At 39.3% G+C, this 15,377-nt stretch overlaps 2 protein-coding genes across 2 annotated transcripts in view; one reads left to right on the top strand and one right to left on the bottom strand.

Annotated features, from left to right (window-relative positions):
* Positions 1 to 53: 53 nt before the first annotated feature.
* Positions 54 to 9,125, bottom strand: LOC115154291 (nucleolar protein 16). The gene is made up of 5 exons (XM_029700365.1): positions 8,903 to 9,125; positions 4,270 to 4,378; positions 4,103 to 4,172; positions 3,646 to 3,752; positions 54 to 3,441 (listed from the first exon to the last, which is right to left on the bottom strand). Exons 1-5 carry the CDS (start codon positions 9,007 to 9,009, stop codon positions 3,298 to 3,300), a joined length of 537 nt encoding a protein of 178 aa, XP_029556225.1. The 5' UTR covers positions 9,010 to 9,125; the 3' UTR covers positions 54 to 3,297.
* Positions 9,126 to 14,501: 5,376 nt separating this feature from the next.
* LOC115154290 (G protein-coupled receptor kinase 6-like) overlaps positions 14,502 to 15,377 on the top strand; it is a 52,120-nt gene continuing 51,244 nt past the window's right edge. Inside the window, exon 1 of the mRNA XM_029700364.1 lies at positions 14,502 to 15,267. Coding sequence (XP_029556224.1) covers positions 15,216 to 15,267 — 52 coding nt within the window. The 5' untranslated portion in view covers positions 14,502 to 15,215. The remainder of the gene's footprint in view (positions 15,268 to 15,377) is intronic.

The raw sequence follows: 15,377 nt of genomic DNA, 5'->3' as shown, positions 1-15,377 counted from the left end.
AAAAAGGTTTTCTCAATGTTTTGTATACTCAGTGTAGATCATGCATCTAGCTACCAATCATGAAGCGGGTTACATTTATTGTAGCATAAGTGTCAATACAATACAGCTTCAATGCTCCTCATTGTGGCAATGTCATGTCAGCTAGTGTCAATTCAGTCAATAATGAAATGGCATTTTATCCTCTTCAAAAGACATTTGATTGTTACATTTCATTGTAGGTAAGATGTAGTCAAGTCCATGTTCATAGGTGTAAACTGAGTGCAGTTTTTAAGATGACTTGTTCTTTGAGAAATTCATGCTCTACGTTGGAATTTAAAGATTTGCATGTTTTCACTTTTAGGAGACAATTTTATAGCCAGCTTTTATTCAAAACATACCGTTTAATCTTATCTTCTACCTTCTTATCAATGACCAGTAATTCCATGTTTCTACTGCAGTGGCACCACCTGATGTTTTGTTTGACTGTTAAACTGAAATGTGGCTGTTAAAATTATAACTTTACCTACGATTTAAAGAAATCAGGCCATTTAAGGACCCAGTTGGGGGGAAAAAAGGAACATTTTCCTTGCAGCCATCTCTGACCAAACAAATCGATACAAAAACAACTAAGGGGGAAACAAATCTATAGGTAGGCATATATAACCTTGTATTGTGGTTAAACAGGAAGCCGTTTTGCTGAGCAGTCATTATCTGACATGTAGAATTGACTTTGCGGACTTGTTTTTTTCCCAACTCGGTGCCTATGTAGGTTAGTTTGAACACAACCTGCTCAGTTTAGCAGATACAGTAACGTAATAGTGGCAATAGTATGTACTCAGTAAGGCATTCCAGATGCTTTAATAGTCATCAATTAAGCACTTGGTTGCTCCCCGAAATTAGATTGTAAATAATTGATGAGAACAGATAGGACTAGCATACTGAAATAGGTCAGCTAATGTGTTGGTATTTTCACTACAGGCAAACTCAAAGACATCTGAATGCAGTTTCCTGACTGTCTTGATAAGAACCTTTTAAAATGGAGTGTTTTAACTGCAATGCTCAGGGTTATTGGTCAGCCTAACGGAATATCATGTCCAACATCTCACCAAATATATCCAATGTACCAAGTACTAGATTTATTGGAGACGTTTCCCATTTGTCGAAAACATTGTGTTTATCGAGACATTACATCTAGTCGCTATACAAAATGTTGTACATTGTATAATCTTATAAATGTGCGATATTTCCAACTTGTGTATTGAAACCTGATGTGCACATAAACAAACGTATCTTCAGATGAGGAAACCCCCTCCTTGATAGGGATGGGCATATGACATTATTTCACTATTTGAATAATCATGCATTGTTTTACAGATCTCCGGATTGTCAATTCCCCTCGCCCCAAAAAGTTGCTCTTGAATCTCTAGACCAATCAGAATGAAGCAAATGCAGGTACCACAACAGCTGACAGTGGTCTGTTGTTTTTTGGCTAACAGTCAGCAACAGTGAAATACGTGGTGTTCACCATGATAGAATAGATTGTTAAAAAAAAGGTTCTGGTGAGTGTTTTGCATTGATCTGTGTCAGGCCTTGTGGAACTTCAAGGAGGTGCATACCTGTTATCACTATTTGAAGTGGGGAAAATAGCATAGGCTACCGATGTCATGGCTGACTGGAAGACTAAATGCGCTATGAAAATAAAATGCATTTTCATGTCAAATGCAACATGAGAGAGAAAATGAGCTTAAATTAAACAATTATTTTGTGTGTCAACTGTAGGCTACGTTTACAGTGCACAACAAACTATAAGCAACAATGTTGTCAGCCACAATGTTTGAAGCAGCAGTAGCTCACACTGTCAAACTGCATTCAGAAGTTTAGTTAAATTAAGAATTTCAAATGTCATTGTATGTCCTTGTGTAACAATGTCACATGGATAATTACATTTAGACAAAGCTTGTTAATGTCATTATTTTCCCCCTCTTCAAAAATGTACACACAAATAGAATACTAACTTCCGTTCTGATATTCAATTAACCGTGCCCATCCCTACTCCTTGACATCGCTATTGTTTCTTGATAATCTAGAGCATGTTTCATATCTGTTTTGTGTTCAGTTGTAATATTTATGCTGCTTTAAAGATTTAACGAACTCCAATGTCTTATTTTTCGTTTTGTTTTTGCAGTGACATTGCAACCTTTTGCACAAACGATGCTATATTTATATATCTTATGTTATCCAAAAAAGGAAATGCATTGACAACAGCTTAGGTAAAATCCACGTTAAGAGTGATGCCGAGACTAAGATTTTCCACTTTAAAATGCATGCCAAACAAAAATGACTGCAAAGTTAAACCATACATACACAAGGACTACTTTAAACAATTTCCACAGAAAAGTGAACAAAAACTTCTGTTATCAAACTTTGCATCTGCACTGTTCAAGTAAATGTGTTTTTATAAAATTCCCAGTGAATTGTTAGAGATATTTAGGCAGTGAGGCCCGTTATGTACTTCCCCAGAGTCAAATGAACTTGTGGATACCATTTATGTATGTGTCTACCTATTGTTCACCTAATACCGTTTTTTAACTATTGGTTAGAGCCTGTAAGTAAGCATTTTACTTTAAGGTCTACACCTGTTGTATTCGGCACACGTGACAAATAAACTTTGATTTGAGGTAGTTTCACAAGCCAATGCTAACTAGCGTTAGCTCAATTAATGGAAGTCAGTGCAGTTACATTAGTTAGCAACTTCCTTTAAACCGCACGCAGAGACACCAATGGTATCCACGAGTTCATCCGACTCTGGGTAAGTATGACAGGCCTCATTGCCCAAATCCCAAAGTATCTAACAATTCCCACAGTTGTATGGTTTGTTTAACTTTTCAAATCATCGGTTTATGTTTGGCATGCACTTTTAAAGTGAAAAATCTTAGTCTCACCACTAACTGTGGAATTTGCCATTACAAATATATATGTTCACTTCATTACAAAAGCAGTCTTAAATGTTCTTACTGTATGGAATTTGTGTAACTGTATTTTTGGGATACATATGGGAAGTATGAGCAAATATAATAAAGTGTTTGATTTTATGCATGTTGAAAATGTCTGGTCTTTTTCTAAAATGTTTACAGTTCCTAGAATCTCAATTTACCATCCATTCTGATTGAAGGAGAGTTGCTGAGTGCACAATGACTCCCTCTGTCCATCAAAGTAACAAAATACTTGTGAGTCAGCACTCCCAGACTGCCTCCACTGATGAAGGAGAGTAATGATCTCTCTACATTGAACATATTTGACCACCACAGACAGGCCCAGTTATGTGGAAACAGGTTTCCCACCTTTGAGAAACTCCACAAAGGTGTTGTATTCCTCTGGATGGCAGCGTTTATACTGGTCCACTTTCCTCCTGATCTGTGAGGGCGTGTCCTGGTAATAGTTCTTCTCATCTCTGGCCATAGCCTACAGAAGCAGAAATTAGGTTGGGATAAAAATTAAATTAAAAAAACAAGGTCTCACAATACCCATAAGAACATATAGTAGTTATTGTTATAAACCAAAAGGCAATACACTGCAACTACAGGAATACGAGCCCATCCTTTGAAATACTACTGTACAGAGATAATCAAGTTAGGCGAGGTGAAATTCCTCATCAGCTGTACTTACCTTGTAGTTCTCGCTGTGTTCCCTGATCATGTACTGCACGTACTCGATCAAGTCTGTGGATAAGGTCTTTGTGTCTTTCTCTGGGAGATTGGCCTCTGCCACAAGTTCTGTTGAAAACAAGTCATCATGCATGAGTCTACGTGATAAGATCTAATAAAATCTAATAGGGGCACCCGAGTTGCACAACGGTCTAAGGCACTGCATCTCAGTGCTAGAGGCATCACTTCAGACCCTGGTTCTATCCCGGGCTGTATCACAACCGGCCGTGATCAGGAGTCCCATAGGGTGGCGCACAATTGGCCCAGCGTCGCCCAGGTAAGGCAGTCATTGTAAAATATGAATTTGTTCTTAACTGACTTGCCTAGTAAAATAAAAGTTTAATAAAAAAAAGTATTTATAAATAACAAAGAACAAATGTTGATTTAGGTCCAACAAGAAATTATGAATGGTTCCTTACCATTGAGAACGTATGGCTTCCTTACAAATTTGAGGGTGGGAGCTTCTTCAGTTCTCTCCACAGCAGCAAACTGCAGACATGTCAATTATACATCACAATTCACTAAGAGATTAGGCCATAACTTGTGAATGTATAGTATATCACCATGATGGACAGGATAAACTCACGGTCGGTGTCTTAATTGGGAGGGCACGGTTAGGGTCAAATGCCAGACCCATGTCTCGCAAGTTCCTTGCCACAGACTTCTTGTCACTCCAGGCATTTCGGATCTGAGGACTTGAAATAAACAGTTACACAACTATAGCCATTTACTCATGCTAGATCATACATTTCTGATAAGTGGGTGTTGTATGTATTAAGTATGCCATGAGCACTTTGTTAAGCCAAGACTTGCTTTGGTCCACACACACACACACGTCAGATCTGTACTATGAGCTGCATGCTAATTTGCCAGAAGATACCGACCCTATAGTTACGCTTGTTAACACTGAGCTGCACTGGGGTCGCAATACAATGGTTACATTAATAAGACACTGTGGAGCCAGTGTGAGATATGGGTTGAAAATGTACCTCAATGCAGAGGTGGGGATACGCCACTATACTAGAGGTCGACCGATTAATCGGAATGGCCTATCAATTAGGCCGATTTCAAGTTTTCATAACAATCGGTAATCGGGATTTTTGGACACCGATTGTGGCCGATTACATTGCACTCCACGAGGAGACTGCGTGGCAGGCTGACTATTTGTTATGCGAGTGCAGCAAGAATCCATGGTAAGTTTCTAGCTAGCATTAAACTTATCTTGTAAAAAAACAATCAATCAATCTTAACATAATCACTAGTTAACTACACATGGATGATGATATTACTAGTTTATCTAGCTTGTCCTGCGTTGCATATAATCGATGCGGTGCCTGTTAATTTATCATCGAATCACAGCCTACTTCGCCAAACGGGTGATGATTTAACAAGCACATTTGTGAAAAAAGCACTGTCGATGCACCAATGTGTACCTAACTATAAACAATGCCTTTCTTTAAAATCAATACACAAGTATATATTTTTTAAACCTGCATATTTAGTTAATATTGGCTGCTAACATGAATTTCTTTTAACTAGGGAAATTGTGTCACGTTCCGTGCAAGCAGAGTCAGGGTATATGCAGCAGTTTGGGCCACCTGGCTCGTTGCGAACTGTGTGAAGACCATTTCTTCCTAACAAAGACTGTAAATAATTTGCCAGAATTGTACATAATTATGACAACATTGATGGTTGTGCAATGTAACAGCAATATTTAGACTTAGGGATGCCACCCCTTAGATAAAATACGTTATGGTTCCGTATTTCACTGAAAGAATAAACGTTTTGTTTTCGAAATGATAGTTTCCAGATTTGACCATATTAATGACCTAAGGCTCGTATTTCTGTGTGTTATGTTATAATTAAGTCTATGATTTTATATTTCATAGAGCAGTATGACTGAGCGGTGGTAGGCAGCAGTAGGCTCGTAAGCATTCATTCAAACAGCACTTTTGTGCATTTGCCTGCAGCTCTTCGCTGTGCTTCAAGCATTGAGCTGTTTATGACTTCAAGCCTACCAACTCCCGAGATTAGGCTGGTGTAACCGATGTGAAATGGCTAGCAAGTTAGCGGGGTGCGGGCTAATAGCGTTTCAATCGGTGAAGTCACTCTCTCTGAGACCTTGAAGTAGTTGTTCCCCTTGCTCTGCAAGGGCCGCGGCTTTTGTGGAGCGATGAGTAACGATGCTTCGAGGGTGGCTGTTGTCGATGTGTCCCTGGTTCGAGCCCAGGTAGGGGCAAGGAGAGGGACGGAAGCTATACTGTTACACTGGCAATACTATAGTGCCTATAAGAACATCCAATAGGCAAAGGTATATGAAATTAGAGGTCGACCGATTAATCGGAATGGCCGATTAATTAGGGCCGATTTCAAGTTTTCATAACAATCGGTAATCGGTATTTTGGGGCATCGATTTGCCGATTTTTTTATTTTTATATAAAAATATTTTTTAACTAGGCAAGTCAGTTAAAGAACAGATTCTTATTTTCAATGACGGCCTAGGAACGGTGGGTTAACTGCCTTGTTCAGGGGCAGAACGACAGATTTTTACCTTGTCAGCTTGGGGATTCAATCTTGCAACCTTACGGTTAACTAGTCCAACGCTCTAACCACCTGCTTTACATTGCACTCCACGAGGAGCATGCCTGTAACGCGAATAGAGTAAGAAGCCAAGGTAAGTTGCTAGCTAGCATTAAACTTATCTTATAAAAAACAATCAATTAATCATAATCACTAGTTAACTACACATGGTTGATATTACTAGTTTATCTAGCCTGTCCAGCATTGCATATAATCGATGCGGTGCACATTCGCGAAAAAGGTTGCTCCAACTTGTACCTAACCATAAACATCAATGTCTTTCTTAAAATCAATACACAAGTATATATTTTTAAACCTGCATATTTAGTTAATATTGCCTGTTAACATGAATTTCTTTTAACTAGGGAAAATGTGTCACCTCTGCAACAGAGTCAGGGTATATGCAGCAGTTTGGGCCGCCTGGCTCGTTGCGAACTGTGTGAATACTATTTCTTCCTAACAAAGACAAATCATCCCTCGTTTGGCGAAGTTGGCTAACAAAAGCGCATTTGCGAAAAAAGCAATCGTTGCACGACTGTACCTAACCATCAACATCAATGCCTTTCTTAAAATCAATACACAGAAGTATATATTTTTAAATCTGCATATTTAGCTAAAAGAAATCCAGGTTAGCAGGCAATATTAACCAGGTGAAATTGTGTCACTTCTCTTCCGTTCTTAGCACGCAGAGTCAGGGTATATGCAACTGTTTGGGCCACCTGGCTCGTTGCGAACTAATTTGCTAGAAATTTACGTAATTGACATAACATTGAAGGTTGTGCAATGTAACAGGAATATTTAGACTTATGGATGCCACCCATTAGATAAAATACGGAACGGTTCCGTATTTCACTGAAAGAATAAACATGATAGTTCCCGGATTTGACCATATTAATGACCTACGGCTCGTGTTTCTGTGTGTTATGTTATAATTAAGTCTATGATTTGATAGAGCAGTCTGACTGAGCAATGGTAGGCACCAGCAGGCTCGTAAGCATTCATTCAAAACAGCACTTTACTGCGTTTTGCCAGCAGCTCTTCGCAATGCATTGCGCTGTTTATGACTTCAAGCCTGTCAACTCCCAAGATTAGGCTGGTGTAACCGATGTGAAATGGCTAGCTAGTTAGCGGGTGCGCGCTAATAGCGTTTCAAAAGTCACTCGCTCTGAGACTTGGAGTAGTTGTTTCCCTTGCTCTACATAGGTAACGCTGCTTCGAGGGTGGCTGTTGTCGATGTGTTCCTGGTTCGAGCCCAGGTAGGAGCGAGGAGAGGGACGGAAGCTACACTGTTACACTGGCAATACTAAAGTGCCTATAAGAACATCCAATAGTTGAAGGTATATGAAATACAAATCGTATAGAGAGAAATAGTCCTATAATTCCTATAACTACAACCTAAAACTTCTTACCTGGGAATATTGAAGACTCATGTTAAAAGGAACCACCAGCTTTCATATGTTCCCATGTTCTGAGCAAGGAACTTAAATGTTTTTAATTGTCATTATTACAAATAAAAAAATATAAATCTGCTGATTAATCGGTATCAGCTTTTTTTGGTCCTCCAATAATTGGTACCGGCATTAAAATCATAATCGGTCGACCTCTACTCCAAAATGTACCTTGATCCACACTGCTCCAAAGGGGCGGCAGGTTGCCTGGCGGATAGGTGTGTTGGGCCAGTATCCGAAAAGGTTGCTGGATCGAATTCCTGAGCTGACAAGGTTAAACAATCTGCCATTCTGCCCCTGATCAAGGTAGTTAACCCACTGTTTCCCAGGCACCGATCGCGTGGATGTCGATTAAGGCAGCCACGTGAAAGTGACGCGTTTAAATGTCAAACAACGTTATATTAAAGGAGTGTCGGTCTGCACATGCGCAGGTCAGCGTTAGAACCAACAGTGTGTTTCTACACATGAGCTTCGCTAGACGACTTCGCCATGACATCCCATATAAGTGTGATCAGGGATTTCTATCGGAGAAGCAGAAATGGGATATGAATGTAACCATGATTGCGTTCTGACCCCAGTGCATAGGTAGGGTTGGTATCTTCTGGCAACATGCTCAACCAAGATGCATGCGCTTCATCCCCTGCCTCTCCCTTTAACTATTCCCCAGGTCGTTGTGAATGATAATGTTTTCAGTCAACTTACCTGATAAAATAAAAATTCAACCATAACTTGTCTGGCGGTTAACAAAGTTTTCAAAAAAGTCGTATTTCGTATTTTTGAAAAAATGCCAACTTGCGTATACAGACAAATTGTCTTCAGTACTGTCTCCACCAATATGTTTGCTTTGGTGAGATAAGTATATTGAAGCTGCAAGTCACTAAACCGAATAATTCATGTTACGAATCAAAGCTGTTCAGCCAAACGACGCACTGGCTGGTCAGAGCAAGTAACGTTAACTAGCAAACTAGTTTATGTTATTTCATCAGTTTGACAACCATTGATAATAAACCCGGGAATAGACCAGATAACATTTTCTTGTAAAGCTGGCTAGCAAGATGGCTAGGTTGGCTAGCTAGTTCAACCACACAGACAAAACTGCATAGATGAGCTAACGTTAGCATCACAGCTTACTAGAACGAGGAGTTAGCATTGCTAACATCGACTGTTATTCATCCTCAATATTCGACTTACCACTCAATTCTCGGGGCTTCCCTTTTCTTAAACTGCTTTTTCAGTTTCTTTCTATCTTTACTGTAATCAAACGTGTTTCTTTTACTTTTCTTTTTGGCTTTCGGCATTGTTTGAAAGTCGAGCTAACTTTTATTTCTGAAAAACGTGTGGAACGTATGCAGGAATAAGGAAGTATTTCGGTGAGGACGAAGGACGCATGTGTTGGCGTCACGTGGGTTAAATAAACAGCCATTTACCTTTGACCTTTATGTAGTATTTTTTATTATTATTATTATAGCAGTAGCGTAAAATTATCACAGATAACATTACTATCATTAACTAATTAAAATACATTAAATTATGGATCATCATTTGATAACAGGGAAGGTGTGATAATCACTTATTCTGGTTCTAGTGATGCTGATGCAGCTGCTACTGGTAAAGGGTAATGATGATGATGATGATGATGAGAACGAGGATGATGATGAGTCAGGAATCCCTGGCTGCAATGATTTGTCTGAAAGCCTTATAAACCATGAGCCCAGAATTGCATGAAAACACAAACTATTAATTTCTGTAGGTTGACAATGACAAACATAGCAAGAATAACTTTTAGCAACATTTAGGTTGAAATTGGTTGTTTTTGTTATTTTCCATTAGAAGATATTTGTCAACAAATTAGAAAGGAAAATGTACAGGAAGCATGGGAGAAAGAGAGAGATGGGAAGAGGAGAGAGCTCTCCAGCTCTGTTCAAAATCTATTCCTGTTGACAATAGCCTAAAAAATATGAACATCTGAGAGGATTTCTACATCTCACTCTGAGGGGGAAAGGGGCAACTAAGGAGGCTTTTAGTGTTCAATATTTTTTCTTCCTTGTCTTGTGGGGACCATGGTAACCAAGTTGACAGTATCAAGCTGAATGTTGGAACTTATCCAGAACGATGCAGCCTGCCTGGTCTTCTACCTTCCCATGTTCTCCCATGTCAACCCGCTCCTCTGCACACTCCACTGGCTTCCAGTTGAAGCTCACATCCACTACAAGACCATGGTGCTTACTGCAAGAGGAACTGCCCCTCCCTATCTTCAGTGTATGCTCAAACCCTACACCCCAACCCGAGTACCGTTCTGCCACCTCTGGTTTCTTGGCCCGCCCACCCCTACGAGAGGGCAGCTCCCACTCAGCCCAGTCTAAGCTCTTCTCTGCCTGCCACCCCAATGGTGGAACCAGCTCGCACTGAAGATAGGACAGCAGAGTCTCTGCCCATCTTCCGATTCCAAAAACATTTGGAACCATACCTCTTCAAAGAGTATCTTAAATAATCACACAAATAATGCTTTCATGAACTAACACTCGGCTGACTTTGCTGATAGCTGCTTTGAGGAAAAATGTACTTACTGTGACTGAGATATGTGGTTGTCCCACCTAGCTATCTTAAGATGAATGCACTAGCTGTAAGATGCTCTGGATAAGAGCGTCTGCTAAATTACTAAAATGTAAATGTTGGAGTGGCAGAGCACACATCCCGTGCTGAGAAAGAGAGTGCTCACTTTTTTTGCCAATTGTGTTAATGTATTTTCTCAGGAGTGTTGATTAGTTTCATACTCTGCTAATTGACTTCAGTATATGACTCAGTTTCCATTTCCTTCACCTTAATGGAGGAGGATGCTGTTACTCTCAGAGGAGATGTCTTATGTCAAGCAAAACAACCCACATACACTGATAAGGCTTTCCGCCTACACACAGCCATAAAATACTGTAACAATTAGGTATCCAGAAGAGTGCTTTCCTTTGTCAGGTGTTAAAGAAAGAGTTTCAATTTATTTTTCCTTTCTATTCATTCAGCATAAACTACAATATCTAGTTTTATAAAGCATGTCTACCCAAGAGCCAATATGACAAACCAGACCCAATGTTTTTACACATCTAATAATAATAGTAATAATAACACATTTTATTTTAAGCAATTTTCAAGACACCCAAAGTCACTTTACATACAAGATAATCAGCAAGTAAAAAATGCAATGAAATCACATTAAAATATGAAAGTATGTATAAAAAAATATACACTAAGCATAAGGACAGACTAACCAGGAAAACACAAAACATGATAACAGACTAACCAGGGGAGTGAACTAGACAAGGGATAAAAGCTAAGACAACAGTGAAAGCGGGTAAGCCATCTATGATATTAGACATTTATACATGATTTATGATTTATGATATTACACATCTTGTATTGTTTTACACATTTTGCAATCATATTTTAATCTTAGAGAAGTAGTATTTCTTGCCAGACTCTAAGAGACAAGCGCTCAAGGAGGAAAATAACTACATCAACCATGATCCTTTGCTAGTTACGGCAACTTTCACCATGATCCTTAGCGATTTTTTTCTTCCATTTCAACCACATTCAGCAAAAGAGAGCAATAGTAATGACGTATTTTTGTCGGCACTAATTCCCACAATAAGTTGGGTGAATTTTGGCCCACTCCTGACAGAACTGGTGTAACTGAGTCAGGTTTGTAGGCCTCCTTGCGCGCACACGCTTTTTCAGTTCTGCCCACAAATTTTCTATGGGATTGAGGTCAGAGCTTTGTGATGGCCACTCCAATACCTTGACTTTGTTGTCCTTAAGCCATTTTGCCACAAATTTGGAAGTATGCTTGGGGTCATTGTCCATTTGGAAGACCCATTTGCGACCAAGCTTTAACTTCCTGACTGATGTCTTGAGATGTTGATTCAATATATTCACAGAATTTTCTTGCCTCATGATGCCATCTATTTTGTGAAGTGCACCAGTCCATCCTGCAGCAAAGCACCTCCACAACATGATCCTGCCACCCCTGTACTTCACGGTTGGGAGCGTGTTCTTTGGCTTGCAAGCTTCCCCCTTTTTCCTTCAAACATAACGATGGTCATTATGGCCAAACAGCTCTATTTTTGTTTCATCAGATCAGAGGACATTTCTCCAAAAAGTATGATCTTTGTCCCCATGTGCAGTTGCAAACTGTAGTCTGGCTTTTTTATGGCGGTTTTGGAGCAGTGGCTTCTTCCTTGCTGAGCGGCCTTTCAGGTTATGTCGTTTTACTGTGGATATAGATACTTTTGTACCTGTTTCCTCCAGCATCTTCACAAGGTCTTTTGCTGTTGTTCTGGGATTGATTTGCACTTTTCGCACCAAAGTACGTTCATCTCTAGGAGACGGAACGCGTCTCCTTCCTGAGTCGTATGACGGCTGCGGAGTCCCATGGTGTTTATACTTGCGTACTATTGTTTGTACAGATGAACGTGGTACCGTCGGATGTTTGGAAATTGCTCCCAAGGATGAACCAGACTTGTGGAGGTCTACAATTTTCTTTCTGATGTCTTGGCTTATTTCTTTTGATTTTCCCATGATGTCAAGCAAAGAGGCACTGTTTGAAGGTAGGCCTTGAAATACATCCACAGGTACACCTCCAATTGACTCAAATTATGTCAATTAGCCTATCAGAAGCTTCTAAAGCCATAACATTTTCTCGAATTTTCCAAGCTGTTTTAAGGCACAGTCAACTTAGTGTATGTAAACTTCTGACCCACTGGAATTGTGATACAGTGAATAATAAGTGAAATAATATGTCTGTAAACAATTGTTGGAAAAATGACTTGTGTCATGCACAAAGTAGATGTCCTAACCGACTTGCCAAAACTATAGTTTGTTAACAAGAAATTTGTGGAGTGGTTGAAAAACGAGTTTTAATGACTCCAACCTAAGTGTATGTAAACTTCCGACTTCAACTGCACATAATTTGGCCTCTCTATGTCACGCCCTGACCTGAGAGAGACGGTTTATTTCTCTATTTTGTTAGGTCAGGGTGTGGGGTGGGCATTCTATGTCATTATATTTCTATGTTTTGGCCAGGTATGGTTTCCAATCGGAGGCAGCTGTCTATCGTTGTCTCTGATTGGGAATCATACTTAGGCAGCCTTTTCCCACCTGTGTTTGTGTGTAGTTGTTTTCCGTTTAGTTGTCTATTGCCTGACGGAACTGTTTTGCTTTCGTTTTTGTTTAAGTGTTTCGTTATATGAATAAATATGAGCACTTACCACGCTGCGTTTTGGTCCCCTTCTCATTACGACGAAAGCCATTACACTCTAGCCTCTTTCTACACTTGGAATCCACCAAATGCTGCACTGTGTGTGTGTTTACGCAGATTCTGTAACTCCACAAGAATCTCTATTTTTTTATATATATTTTTTTATATTACCAACGTAGAAAAGTCTGTATACATACAATAAGTACATAGATAGACAATGATAACATATGCTAGGAGGTAGAACAAATTACAGATTACACAAGGACCTTAAAAGAAACACACATATTGATTGTTTTAACAGCTTTCTTATTAGAAGAATGTAGAATGGTCTTAATGTACTGCTCAAATTCCTTATAGAAAACACGGAAGAGTGGTTTTCTATTATGAATATGACATTTTGCCATTAGCACAATTAGATTTGTGAGGTAAAATTGTTTTTCTTTATCTTTATTATGGTTAAGGAAACCGAGCAGCACATTCTCACATAACAAACAAAAGTCATCAAGAATATTAACAATTATAAAACTGTGAATACCTTTCCATAATTGTTTTACATGTAGATCATGCAAAAATAAATGTGAAACTGTTTCTGGATGCTCAACACAAAAAGTACAATCAATGTTAATGTATTTTTTCTTCAGGTAATGATTCGCAGGGAAATACTTATGGATCATTCTGAAAGAGACCTCTTTGACCTTGTTAACAAGCAAGTATTTGTGTGGTAATAACCAGACTTTTTCCCAACAGATTTAGTGACCCATGTATTCCAGTAACTTGTGACATAAGGAATGGATACAATATCCCTTTGAAATAAAGCACATATAGATCTGTTGTTCTGAGGGACCAAAGATAAACATATTTTCCCTATTGGAGAGTCAACTGGATCAAGCGAGGGTAGGTCAAGAAGGTAAGGTCTGGCTACACCTCTAAATAACATGAGAGTTCCAGAAGGAATAGCATCAAAGCCTATGGCGAACTCTCTAGGTGTTACAGTGATATTGTAACGAGATAAAAAAAATCCTCATAATTGAGTAACAGTCCTTCTACATGAAAAAGTTGACTCACCAGCAGGATATGATTATTCAACCAGTTCTTAAAAAATAAAGACTTGTTTCTATACAAAATGTCCTTATTGTTCCAAATGAAATACCTATGCGGGGAAAAATTATGTTTATATATTAACGACCACGCTATGAATACTTGTCTATGAAAAGCAGATAATTTTGCAGGAATCTTATCAATGTTATAGTTACAGAGTAACATAAAATTGAGGCCCCCAAAACGGGAGAAGATATAATAAGGGAGGAAATTCCAAATTGAAGTTGGATTCTTCAAAAAAAGTTTAGCCCAATTTATCTTAAAAGTATTATTCAAAGTAGGAAATAAAAAAAAATTTGATCACCATATTCATATGAGTTCATAATAACAGATTTCCTAATATAATGTGTACGATTTTTCCAGATGAAGTTGAACTCCACAAGAATCTCCCAAAGAACTTTGAAATGAAGTTTGCATTTACAATCGACCACTCCCCTTAGCAGTCGTCACTTCCGGTTATCGTTGCTTCAGCAGTTCGAGTCTTCCAATAGTCGCTCCACTGCGACATTGAGTTATCAGTTGTTAGTTTAATATTACATTTTACAATCGGGCTATAGACCCGTATAATGCCTCATATGAATCGTCACTGCAGTACAAATAAAAAGTGGGGAGAGCACGTCAATCTGGTCCACGCTGATTTTTTTTCATTGCGTAAAAAAATAACCATATTTGTTTTGCAGGCCATCTAATAATTTGGCCTGGTAAAAATGTATTTGAACGCGGATTTCACGATCGGTCATAATGGCAGTCTACATTTTGGTCTTTACATTGGAGATTTTTAAGCATTTTGAACGACGAACCGTTTGGGAACCAAATATACCGGCTCTTTTACGTGAACAGAGCCAAATTAGGTCATCATTTTGAATAACTAATTGAATGTGAATATTAATGCTGATCCATATTTGTGTTAAAGGGGCGTGGTTATGATGAAGACAAAACTAAAACTATCCTGCGATGTCAGAATACCTCAATAGTTGACGTGCGGGTGGGGTTAGAATCGACGCAGCTCAACCATCGGGGCGGAGAGCGGGAGCGAACGACGGTACGGAGAGACATCAGGGTTAAAATATTCTGCCTTGGGGGGGGGGGGGGGGGGGGAGGACATACTACTGCCAACCCGGCGACGAGATTGGGCCTGTGGTGCCTGCAACCCAGGAAAACATGGAGCTCGAGAATATCGTGGCCAACACCGTCCTGTTGAAAGCAAGAGAAGGTAAGAGATGTCGGAGCGCAGGGACGGATGACAAGCTTGACAGCTCCTTCGTAGCTCAGTTGATAGAGCATGACGCTTGCAACATCAGGGTAGTGGGTTCGATTCCTGTC

The sequence above is a fragment of the Salmo trutta genome, chromosome 19 (genome assembly GCF_901001165.1).
Source record: "Salmo trutta chromosome 19, fSalTru1.1, whole genome shotgun sequence".
NCBI classification, from domain to species: domain Eukaryota; kingdom Metazoa; phylum Chordata; class Actinopteri; order Salmoniformes; family Salmonidae; genus Salmo; species Salmo trutta.
Note: the sequence above shows the minus strand (reverse complement) of the source record. Positions and strands in the feature narration are given on the sequence as shown.

Coding starts and splice junctions, on each gene's coding strand:
- LOC115154291 (XM_029700365.1), bottom strand. CDS start 9,009: ATGCCGAAAGCCAAAAAGAAAAGTAAAAGAAACACGTTTGATTACAGT. Junction 3,753..4,102: donor GAAGCCATACGTTCTCAATG/GTAAGGAACCAT, acceptor TGTTTTCAACAG/AACTTGTGGCAGAGGCCAAT. Junction 3,442..3,645: donor AACACAGCGAGAACTACAAG/GTAAGTACAGCT, acceptor CTGCTTCTGTAG/GCTATGGCCAGAGATGAGAA.